The following is a 12,741-nucleotide window of genomic DNA, read 5'->3' as shown; positions in this document are numbered from 1 at the left end:
CAGTTTACGATTATAACCGGAGAGCATTTCAATGAATAGATTCATCGAAATATGCATGATTTTAATATATGAAATGTTTTTAATTTAAAAAGCAACTTTATTATGTCACAGTACTTTTACTGCTTCGTGTAAAGTAAAAATATTCGAATTTGAATAAGAACTTGTGGTGGTGATTCTTACGTACCCACTTCCGGAATTATCCTCCATTCGAAATTCCATTTCGAACCCAATTGAATTTCCAACAATGAATCTGTTTATACGAACTATGTCTTTACTATCGAAAGACGTATGCAAATTTTTTCCAGGTAGTCTATTTGTGCCAAGTGTGTGATGATTTGGGCCAGCATCCAAATAGTCTGACAAATGCGACATGACCAATGGCGGCATAACAAATGATGTGTCTGAACCTTTAGAGATCAGTCGAGATAGCGGCGCCAGCTTTTTACCGTACCGTAAAAAATGTCGTGGCCGTGCTGAGTCCAGGTATACCTCATCTAAGTCGGTGTTGTTCAACCAACCAACAATTTTATTTGATTTTGTTAAAGACAAAATATTTGTATCATTTTCAATCCTAATTAGCTTGTCACCAGCGCGAAGCTTCGAGGCGATCAACCACAGCAAATTGAAGCCGTCTAAACTGATCGGATGGGACTCATGGAGACTTGTTTCGAGCCCAAGAATTTTACTGCCGTTTGCCGATACTTGTGGACGTGCTGTCGGCGTCTTCTCGTCAGTCTTGTCGTCTGATTCAGAAAGTAATATATGGTTATAGTCAAGCAGTGACACCTCGATACCGCGTCCATTTGATGTTACGTCGTTACCTAAAACATGTAATACAGAAGCTATGAAAATCTATTGTTCACTGGTAAACAGCACTCAGCGCCTATTTTATGTCACAAAGCTATCACAATATTTGCTCACCTGTAACACTTGACTTCGCAAAACAGGCTAGGCAGCTTATCACGAGAAATAAAATGTAGAGGAACGCGGTCTTCGTGGTAGCTGAGTACATCGGCAATATTGCGGCCACATTGAAATAATGAGTCTTTCTGTAATGACTTTCCGAACGTAAACATTCCCTGTGCAATAATTGAAATTCGTTGAGATTATACTCGTTGTAATGGATCGTCCTATCTTGTGCTTTGTCTTTTTGTACGCGTCTGAAAAATCTGGACTTTGCAGATGAAGTGATACTTTCTCGAACGCCACCGAGCGTTGGGGGCATCGCGCGTGAAGTCAGTCTGTCCAATTTGGTTATCGACTTGATTGTGACGGGTACAACTCCAGACCAACGTCATTTAAAGCCATGCAGGCTATCATCGCTAAATATCAATTTGATTAAATAGGCTTCACCTGTACCGCACTGCTCCAATGAGTTAATAAAACAAAAAATTCTCGCGTCTTATATAATGTTTTCAAGAGCACTGAAGTGCTCACTCTTCGGAACCGCCAAAGATGTGATCGGTAAATAGGAAAAAAATTGCCCAGGCGCGTGAAAACACCTATCGCCCGTGCTGGCAGATAACGAATGAGAACCAAAGAAAAGTTTCCTCGGCTTTATGCCAATAAGAACAGCGATTTATTTTTACAAGACGCTCAGTTCTTACTAACTTCGAGTGAATTGGGAAATAGGCTTCGGATTAATTTTTCAGTATAAAGATGAGAACAATTTTTTATTTTGTTGTGAAAATAAAGTCAATTTCAAGACTGGAGTGACTCATTTTACGTGACATATCCATGTAACGTATTGGGTAGGTTTTATCAAAGTGCCGGTAGCCTATCGGTAACGTTTTGAGCAGGATATACCAACGTTATAATAATAAGTTGTTTGGGGGAAACACAAAAACAGTTTTGTAATTAATAATAACTGAATGTGAATGACTGTAATAGATACATAAATGTATTCTTCTCTGTTTTCGTATTATTATGTAGACTTATCCTTTCCAGACCTGTCAGCATGTCGCTAAGACTTATGAATTGAGAATGTTTCGGCAAGAAAATATTATTCTATATTGCGACAGCTTATTATAAACAGCCAGTTGTTATTATTTAGTCTTTAAATAGCTCCTTTGTTATGATGATCCCTGGATTTACTTGTATTGGCTTGTGAACAGCATTACGACATTTCACAGTAAATAAATAAACCTACTTATATTAACAACTATGACACAAACGGCAATAGCAGACTATCTGTGGCTCTTAAATGGCAAAGTTCATTCTCTAACGCTTCGCTACTGCCGAGAGGCGCTTAGTTGACTTGAAAGTATCATTTATCAAAAGTAAGGAGTAATTTTAAACATTGTTTTATAGTGAGTGGTAATTAGTGCCACCAGGTACATTTTGACAAAGTACACTATCTCAGAAAATTATCATAATTTGTAATGGAGATGCTTACTTTAAAATCGTTTTCAATATTTTTATCCAACAATCATTTCCCTCAGAAAAGAGAAAATGGATTGAAGTACTAGACTTTAATTCACTCATTCCATAAACAACAACGTGAAAAGTCTTGAACAATAGGGGTCTACAATACATGATAAAAGTCTGCAGCATGTTCTGACTATCAAGTATATAATCATTTTTCTTTACATATTTACATAAGGTTTTAAACTGTGTTGTTAAATGACAAACTACAATTCACAAAAAGAGGTGAAATAGTACCAAAAAGTTTTAGAACGCATCGTACCGTAATTATCATTTTATTGATTCATATTTTCAAAATGATATCACTTCATTTAATAGCAAAGAACTATTCTGTGCTTATTTAATTACAACACAAAACACTTTGCGCGACTGCCTAGTGTAAAAACGCCTAGTATATATACTTTCTCAAAAACATCTATTTCATCCTTTACTTTCTATTACTAGTACCGCACCGCCTAATCTCGAGTAAAACTAAGTGATCTGTCACGTCGTTTAAGATCTTCATATATTTTCATTTTTTATGATTTCATTCTTTAGCCCTTCCGGGCTGTATTTATTTATCCTGCAACTATATCGCCGAGTTAATCTAGAAAAGCGAATGAAGTGATGTCACTGTTGTCTAATTTCATGTAATATCTCAGCTTAATATTAATAAACGCCCAAAATAATCACTTGATATATGTTGGTATCCTCATTTTAAGTTGAAAATTTAGCCAAAAGGCAATACGTATATATATTTCTATTATCGTCTGTTAATTGTATTTTTTTCAGACATGAAAGGTTACTCCACGTCGCCTCCAGACGGCGTATTTCAACACTGACCATGCATGATAAATTTTCCACATCTGAAAAAGGAATTTCTCCTATTTGTCGTTATTTTTAATTGCCGTGTCTGTGTAATTCTGATTCACGCCGAAAACACAATTGACATTAAATTAGTTGTTGAGACTGTTTGCGGTTAGAACTGTTCTTATGAATCAGACGATATATGGTTTCCATAAGAAATAGATAGATAGTTTATTTCGAAAACTCCAAAACAAACATAAATTAAAAATGGAGAATTCTGGAGGGCAAGCAAAACCTATAAAAAGTTTAAAACATGAGAAGTATCTCATGTGCCTGCCCACCAGCACGCACACAAAAACACGAGCCCAGTTAAATGAGGCTTGGGCCAAACTTGACAAACAAAATACACGATAGTATTAAACTTTCGGGCTGTTGTACTTTCAACAATTACGTTGATAATGACCAATACCTACAACCTCATGCAAAGATAATGTGGGGAGTGGAATGTAACAAATTTGCGACGATCGTCATACTCATGAAGCCATGAAAGCTTTAAGAAAAACCAAGCCACGAAAAACTACACTGATTGCTAGATTGGGCATTGCGGAAAAGGTGATAAGTGGTTTAATATACAAACAAACGCAAAACCATGGCGGTAAATTCGGTGTGCAGACACTCATAAAAGCAATTATCAGAAAAAAACACTAATCACACGTGAGCAGGTCTGTAGCCTAATTACTTTATAAGCAGTTGATATAAGTATGTTGATAGGTATTTGTCTGTTTGTTTGTTTGTCTGTCTGTTAGATGCACGCGATATCTCACGAAAGCGAGGTTGAATCTGCTTCAAATTTTGCATGTGCATTCATCATAGCTCGGATCAAAAGCCTATTGATTTTCAATGAATTATGTAGTATAATTGGCAAGTTAATAATTAATTAGTGTTCGGACACACGGTGTCACTATGGAGTAAGAGCGCTGTTTTGGGGATCCCCTAACCTCCGATCGATAAGTCTTCGGTCTCCGACCGATATTCTCGTTGATACATTGACGTGGCCAACATTGTTAAAACAGTACCGGTATAACAACCGATCCTTGAATTGAGGTCTACTCTAGTATTAATCGTCTCATTCATTGATTGAAAACTACTCAGATGTTGAAGTACAATTACGACAAGACAAGTCAATTACAATTTATATTTTATTTCAAATAACTATGCAACCCAAGTAAAAAAATTATAATGAAAAAAAGGAAACAATTTACAAAACAGGTTTGACTATCACTATATTTGTCTGAATTATTGTTATTTCTCTGAAGTTTTCAAATTTCACTTTTTGAATTCCTGTTTTCAGTCAATAATGATTGGGCGCAATACAAACCATGGGGCATACCTCGACTGTTAAGTACTAGTCTTTCCATTAATCAGTTCAATTTTAATCTATAGATACTTTTATGTCGTCATTATGCAAAGATGAATAGTACAATGTTTTTAATTGCCTATATAAAACAAGAGAGCTACGCCCAAATATATGGACACGTCTGTTTGCAGTACGGTTTACCGTGCCGTCAGATCACAGTCTAAAATTATATTCACACCAAGCACCAGTACAGTAGGACACAAAATGGCGTCCGATGTCCGCAGAACGTTCGGTGACGTCATAGCAAACAAAAACAAATCTCACAAAGCTAACAGAAATATTTGAAATAAATAAAAGTAATAGCCTTCTGGAGAAAAATTTCATCTTTAACCACTAAAAATTTCAAAGCAATTGGTCCAGTGATCAAAGAGAAAAGCGGTTTTTCAATATTTCCACTAGGTGTCCAAAAAGTGTTAAAGAACAACAAGAACAAGAACAACATAACAACAAAATGATCGTTATGTCCACTAAACGTGTCCAATTATATTAATGTCGATCTTTTTCTTAAAACTCCTCTTTGCTACTGTCCATATATGCGTCCCAGATAATGCAATGGTGCTGTAAAATTGCAAAAAACATCCCAAAAAAAGTTACCCACAATTTGAAATGTTTCTTGAAACAACAGTTTGTTTTATTCCTCTATATTAGGTTTCCAATGATTTCAGTGAGTTTTTATACACAATAGAACACAAAAAACGAAGAACAGATTTTTAAGAATTTTGAGGGAATTTACACATAAACATACGATATCGTATATATACATCGCATATATATATATAATTTAGGTATAGTACGGAGGGATTATTTTTAAATAAAATCAATCTGTTTCTTCCGGTAATTTAATCACAACTATTCACATAATAGCGCTATTTTTCAAAATAAAATCTGGCTTAAAATGTGTCTCCCAGTGCTCATACATCACGAAAAAAAGGCATAAACGCAAATGTCTTTCTGAAGGTGCGATCATTTTTAACAACTATAACACGTATTTGGTTTAGTCAAGTCAAAACGCGTACAAGAACCATAACAAAAATACCATAGCACGATCCACGTTGACGCTTACTGTATAACATTCATGTTTCAAACTGATTTTATACGTAGAACAAAAAGGAGCATAAAAGGTCATATTTATTACAAATAAAAAGATATTCACCCGCAGTCGTTTAAAATAATGAAAACCATTATTATGCGTTTTCTTATACAGGGTAAGGCTAGAATAACTATCACATTTCAATATTCGAAAATATAACCTTTTAAAAATAAGGCCTTCAAGATACAGCTGCAATTTTATAAGCATATTAAACAGTTTTCCCTTCTGAGTCATTTCCCGTTATTGTTTGCAAATGGCAGCTTTCAATCCAGCATCAATGGCTTTGGCTTTGGTCGGTCTTGCTCCATCTTGTTGAAACAATATCGTTGCATTCTCTCTAGGGTTCTTGAGTTTTGACATCTTTAAACCGCCGTTTCCTCAAAAAGTATGACCACAAACGCCAAAACTTGCAACTGCACACCGCGCTGTTACGTCTTATATGTAGCTCTGTAAGAGTTACTTTCCGCCCAGTACCGAAAAGTTTTCTTATTGACAAAACCAGATAAATGAAAGTGAGCTTGGTCACTGGGTATACCTATATCTAACTTGCACAGGAACTTGAACGATTGTATTCTCAAATGTGTCAAGTTCAGAAATAGATTTATGGTTGATATCAATTGCGATAAATTTACAAAATTAAAATTCGCATTTTCAAAGTTTCTTGAAGTGGTAATATCACGATTAGTAAAGATATTGAATGTCTGTTCACAAAAAGGATCAGAATATAATATCATATTATTCGTTGATTTCATAACTCATTCGAGACTTTTTTGTAACGTAATTTACTTATGAACAAACTTTCTACAGAAATTTGGTTAAGTTTGTGTCTTTCTTTAATAATGTTGTATTATATAGAAAATATTTTTTCTTGCTCCATGATTACGGGACAGAATCGCAGACAACGGAAACATCTTCGCTAGAACTACAATCGTTATCGCCCCAAGGTTTATGTCGACAATAAGTGATGTCGCTTTCAATTCCAGTGCATTGGACTTCGTCGAGCCATATATTTCCACATCCTCTTCCAAAGTGTGCATTACTATAATACCTTGAAGCGTTTCCGAAACCAAGCATGTGACAGACAACGTTTGATTCCTCCTGTCCCCAGTTGTCATCACAGATCGTTCCCCATAAGCCACAGTGAAGAACTTCAACACGACCTTGGGAGTTGTTTCCTCCGACCAATCGCACAGCTATGGGATATTCTGAATGCAATTACATACTTGATTTTATCTGCCAACAACGTAGGTGATCGCCTACGTTGTTGGCAGATGTTTTACTGTTTTTTAAAACAATTTCTTATGTATATTTAAATACATTCATAAAATTTTAACGTTAATTGTATCTCATCTAAACTTTCTATATGCTGCATAGATATAGAATGAACACGAATTCACATATTAACAGCAATGTGCATCAAGAGAGGGAACAATTGTCTAAATATTGTATCATCCTTTATTTATAAGAACAAGAAAACCAAATAGGTTGCACCTTATAGATAACTGATAACTAGGGCTGGGAATTTCAGGGAAAACACTTTAACCGTTAACCGGGTAAAATTAACCGGTTAACCGATGCGTGACGTTTGACGTAATAATTTATAATTTTAGCTCGTTACGTCACAATGCTTATAAAGCAATTTCGCGTGTTCGTATCCCCGGGATCGCTTATTAAAATTATTCACGAATCGAGATAGTTTCATGATTGCTCTGCTGCAATAGATAGGCAGCGTGTATCGGGCGTGTGGAAGTATTTTAGAAAACCTGATTCCGTTGTTAAACGCCATTTATGTGACAAATCAGTGTTATCAGTGTTCGATGTGCAAATTTTACTTCGAGATATATATCATATAAATAAAAACGGCATCAACTGCGCACTTGTGGTATGACATTGAATATCCGATTTTGCAATGAAATCGTGAACAATATTTTTCGAAATCGACCGAAAACTGATTCTGAATTCATCATTGTCAAATTTCCAAATTTTAAAATAAATCGTAACCGTTAACCATCTGAAATCGGTTAATCATTCCCAGCCCTACTGATAACATAACATTAAAAATTTAATTGTCATATTGAACCATCATTTTGCCTTATCTAATAAGATAAATATAAAATAAAAATTTATATTGAACAAACAAACCTTTATGATCGACACGGATCAAGTTTTCCTCGTTTTCAATCTCACTGATACGATCTTTCATTGTTACCATTTCTGTAAGTCCAAATTAGGAATAAGGCTTTTTTGTTTTAATTTGAAGAATAAAATCACTTTTTATGATGAAAGTTGGAAAAGACAATTTCATATTATTATTGTAGCAAATGCTAATGGTGATTAATGTTGGGTACTAGTCCCTAATCCTCGAGTCAAGACAAGTCATTGATCCGATTGTTCCAGCTGTCATGTCACTGCAGCCGCAAGCGCCAGCGAGTAGATTTTATGACCGCAACATGAATTGACGTGTTAAATCGCAAGTTTCCGAAGTTTTCTTGCCATTCCAACGACTAACTCAAAATTATCTTTGAGTCGCAGGCCAAGTCTGTATGGTGATTAGCAGATTTCAATTTCGAGTCACTCTAGTCACTTCGAGTTTGAACCTTCGAAGACAACTTGAGTTCGAGTCAATGAATCGAGTTTTCGCGGCACTAACGTTTGTGAAAAATTTATAGCAATATGCATGAACTTGTTGTTGAGTAAATAGTCCGAAAACACATTAATAGCATTGAAGTTTAAAATTTTTTCTTAATCTGCTGATAACTTATTGCACGGAAGAACATACATACATAACTTTTATTTTATTCGTAACGTATACACGTTTTCAGAATATAGAAAGAAGAATTGGAGCTAAGACTTCTTCATATGAAATATGAATTATATGCACCATAGTACAAACATATTTCTACGAGTCGAATAACACATACACTCACAAACATGCATCACAAACGTAACTTAAGGAATATTCATTTTGAGCCAATAAAGCATTGACTAAAATGGACGGAAAAAGAAAAAAAATCCCAATTTTTCTAATTGAACACACCTTCATGATTGCGCATTACTTTGGTCGTAAGATTCTCAATTTTCACTTCCAATTCTATAAATAAAAAAGTTGTTCCCATATTAATATCACAAACCAAATAAGCATTTTAGTCGACTAATAAATACAATATATATACCACTCTTTTCACTAGATGTTAAAGTTGGTTAAAGTAATGTCACAATAGTACACAAATCTATAGTCTTAATACAAAGTTGTTCGAAAACAATCAGTAAGTTAGAAGTAAAGGGTACTTACCTTCCATTAGATTTTGGATTCTGTTATTATTCTGAAAAAAAGAAAATAAAGAGATTAGATGCCAACAAACATTGCTCATTGTCTGAGATTGCTCCGTCAGTCAAATGCAGTCTGAAATCATAGATTTATTTTGTACGAAACAGATCGTATTTACCTGAACAACGAAAATCATTCCACATGCTGCTAGTCCAAAAGTTAATATGAGAGCTGTAGTTATGGCAATGTTGTAGCAAATGATTTTTCGATTTTTTCTTTCCGAATTTTTCTTGCAAACGTCATCTATAAAAAGTTCATCATATATATAGTTTAGATGACAGTTATCTGGTATCATAATATGTATAATGATTTGAATGGTCACTTGACCCCTAATTCAAGTTTTATTTTGTAAACTTTATCGTATAGCATTTATAATGAGACACTAACATACTTTAACTAACAAATATATTCTGTTGAAATATTTGCGCCAGCGACGATTCCACAAGCAATTTGACAGTGGAAGAAAATCGCTATTTATATTAACGAGTAAGAGTTAATACTGTGATGATAGCCTGTCTGCTACCTTGTCTTGTGGCTCCTGATGAAGCGGTGTGATTTATATAATCCTCATAAACATTTTCGTTTGTCTCCTCTGGTGGTTCGACGTTACCGTACATTTGAGACATATTATTTCACCTTCATTGAAGCTCCTCACAATACGAATAAATAATGAATAAAACCTCGACCAAACTGTATTGAAACTTGAACAGCACTTGATAGGAATTTCGGAAAACGTGAATCAGATTTATTTGAATTCCATCAAGAAGTGCTAAATGCGTAAAAACACATGTGTTTGAACATTCTCAATTCGCAACCTCGTCTCTTTTCATTCGACAATAGATTACAACGTTGGAAACGAAATAGTGTCGGTTTCGCTGTGGCAAACTATTTCATTGTGATTCAAAATGACCGAAAGGTTGGAATTTATTTTCGGCTATGACTAATCCTCACAAATAGACTGCACGAGTTGTTAATATAACGGTAAGTTGAGTTGGGGCAATTGTAATTTTACACCAAACATCACAAACAATCATAGGAGTAATTTTTGTTGCATAATCAATACTTTTAACACGACGTAGACCAGAACAAGATTTCAAACCAAATGTTTGCTTGTATAAGGCCCATCTCTGTTGCAGACCAACAGACCAATGTTTCATACGTCGTGATAAATGCATATCCGATTTCGTTCAGACTATATATAAAAGTCCAGGATAACATATCGGATTAGCGAAAAATAAAATAGATCGGAACAGCTACCGGGTTCGGCCGGAGGACGGAAAACGTCGGTTTGTGAAAGTCTCTGAGGTCTGAAGTTACGAAAAATTGCCATGTATGATTGGGGAAAATGCCTATTTTACTCTTAAAAAAGGAGGGAGGGGGGGAATCACAAACTCAACCCTGGATAGGCCTCTGAACAGGATAATTTGATTTATGTCGATTTACCGAAAATAATACGATCAACTCATATTGACACTGAATTTAAATTCTAATGTTCGGCGATGACAGATAAAATCTGCTCAGAATTCTCATCTAATCTAGGATGAGGCGCATGGACCAATTATACTGCGCCAGACTTTTTGATTATTTGTATAAATATTTTGACGTAGACCTTGATTTATATAATGCAATGAGGCTGAAAAATTGCCCATATCATTCTAACTTTGATATAATTCACCCAACATTCAATCCTATATTCCTTTGAATGAACTTTCTATTAAAAAATACTTTGCTTTTGTTTCCGTATATTGCATTCTCAAAATTTTCAATCAAACTTTTATTTATATAAATTGTGAGCATAAGTTTATCGGCAAAGATTGCTGTAGATTCACATTAAACTAGAAAACAAAAACATAAAACGAAAAATAGATTTCTCAAAATTTTAAGACGTAAACATATAATATTTATGTTCTAATAAATATGTTTGCGGAAACAAATGCAAAGAAAAGCTATTATGCTAATACCTATAGTATATTATTCGGAAACGATTAAAAAGCTTAGTTTATGATTTTTTTGAACCACTGTATTCCGACGTTTAATAAAATGCTCTAATATTTCCATTGCAAATTCGTAAAACATCAAAATTTATGTTCCTACAAAGATAACGTTTAATTTGAATTAAAGTGAATATAAGTTGAAATAAATGTCAATAATTTCACTGTGATATCATGTAAAAGTTTACTCTCTCTTTATTGAAGTGGCGAACAAAATTTAGTGTTTTAATATCCAGATGTTTAGGAAACCCATATAACTGTGATTTCTGAACTTAGAAACTTTTTTTTAAATATTTGTGAAATTCTGAACGACATTATTTTCGAACTGAGAACATGAAAATATTGAACGAACACTAGACACTATAGGTTAATGAACCGATACATTCACCCATGCTGTTGTAAAATGCTTTTATCAAACGGTCCCAGAATACTCGAATTTCAAATGAAAGATGAATACGTAAATGTTTTTGGAACATGATTCCAGATGTTTAGGAAACCCATATAACTGTGATTTCTGAACTTAGAAACTTTTTTTTAAATATTTGTGAAATTCTGAACGACATTATTTTCGAACTGAGAACATGAAAATATTGAACGAACACTAGACACTATAGGTTAATGAACCGATACATTCACCCATGCTGTTGTAAAATGCTTTTATCAAACGGTCCCAGAATACTCGAATTTCAAATGAAAGATGAATACGTAAATGTTTTTGGAACATGATTCCATCTGTAACTAGTAGAAAAGCAGAAAACTATTGGTTTGTTAATTAAACGTGAAGCACTTTTTGTCCCAACAAAAATAGAAAGTTATGAAGCAGAATATCGATAAAACAAAAACGATATACATATTTATATATTAGGGCCTGCCGATACTGCCTTTTTAAACCGATACCGATAGTTTTCTAAAAGTAGGCCGATAAGCCGATACCGATGTTTCCTCACTTACAAATATGGCTACAGTAACAAGCAACACTCTGAGAATTTTGTTGGAATTTTCTTGCAAAAGAAATGAAATGTTGAATTCATGCAATTTTGTGCATGGCAAGAAGGAACACTTATTGTAAGGGCAGGAAGCTTATAAATCTCAATAGCTCCAGTTCAACAGTCTCAGATGTAGTTGGGCTGAGTTTTTCTGGATTGGCTCCAATGCTTTTCTGCTTTGGACCTAATCATACTTGCTCTTGTGTTTTGATTTGAGATGGGTCTACAAATTACTGGTGTTTTTTTTCAATCGGCAGAACCTTTTGACTTGATAATGATAAGCATATTTTACAAATTACGCCATCATTATGACACACCGAGTATTCCCATACTTTGATTTTACCGCTAGAACCAGCCATCTATAACATATTAATACAAGAAGTTAAATCGCGCTTTGAACGACGGAAGCGCAAGGGAAATCCAAAGCTGTGGAAAGTGGAAACGGCGAGATTTCTTTATTAATCAAGGTATATTATTTGACACAAATAAGTCTTTTACATGTTTCTCTCGCTTCAATTTGCAAGGCCACCAGTACGCTTGCAAACTCGCTTACAAAGAGTTAAATCCCGTGTCATACGTCTGTTTTGGAAAAGACACAGTCAAAAGCCGCTTTTTGATAAGAGATAAATAGAAGTAACGAAGAAAAAGAGTATTAGGCAGAACCGCTCTCAATTAAACAAGCGATAAAACTGCTTTCCCGGCGTAATTTTGACACTTTG

General features: G+C 34.5%; 2 protein-coding genes across 3 annotated transcripts in view; both read right to left on the bottom strand.

The window, feature by feature from the left end:
• Positions 1 to 1,500, bottom strand: part of LOC120330683 (uncharacterized) — a 53,944-nt gene extending 52,444 nt beyond the window's left edge. For both annotated transcript variants that reach the window (XM_039397567.2, XM_039397568.2), the window contains exons 1-2: positions 922 to 1,500; positions 185 to 821 (exon numbers count right to left, since the gene is read on the bottom strand). In XM_039397567.2, the coding sequence (XP_039253501.2) occupies positions 185 to 821; positions 922 to 1,225 (941 nt within the window). In that variant the 5' untranslated portion in view covers positions 1,226 to 1,500. The remainder of the gene's footprint in view (positions 1 to 184; positions 822 to 921) is intronic.
• A 3,556-nt stretch (positions 1,501 to 5,056) lies between these two features.
• The window catches only part of LOC120331336 (scavenger receptor cysteine-rich type 1 protein M130-like), a 45,867-nt gene continuing 38,182 nt past the window's right edge, over positions 5,057 to 12,741 (bottom strand). The window contains exons 32-39 of the mRNA XM_078113837.1: positions 12,257 to 12,381; positions 10,303 to 10,352; positions 9,569 to 9,583; positions 9,164 to 9,288; positions 9,010 to 9,040; positions 8,755 to 8,808; positions 7,860 to 7,931; positions 5,057 to 6,922 (exon numbers count right to left, since the gene is read on the bottom strand). Coding sequence (XP_077969963.1) covers positions 6,597 to 6,922; positions 7,860 to 7,931; positions 8,755 to 8,808; positions 9,010 to 9,040; positions 9,164 to 9,288; positions 9,569 to 9,583; positions 10,303 to 10,352; positions 12,257 to 12,381 — 798 coding nt within the window. The 3' untranslated portion in view covers positions 5,057 to 6,596. The remainder of the gene's footprint in view (positions 6,923 to 7,859; positions 7,932 to 8,754; positions 8,809 to 9,009; positions 9,041 to 9,163; positions 9,289 to 9,568; positions 9,584 to 10,302; positions 10,353 to 12,256; positions 12,382 to 12,741) is intronic.

Source organism: Styela clava, chromosome 6, assembly GCF_964204865.1.
Source record: "Styela clava chromosome 6, kaStyClav1.hap1.2, whole genome shotgun sequence".
NCBI lineage: Eukaryota > Metazoa > Chordata > Ascidiacea > Stolidobranchia > Styelidae > Styela > Styela clava.
The sequence above is the reverse complement of the archived record's forward strand: the minus strand, read 5'-3'. Positions and strand labels throughout refer to the sequence as shown.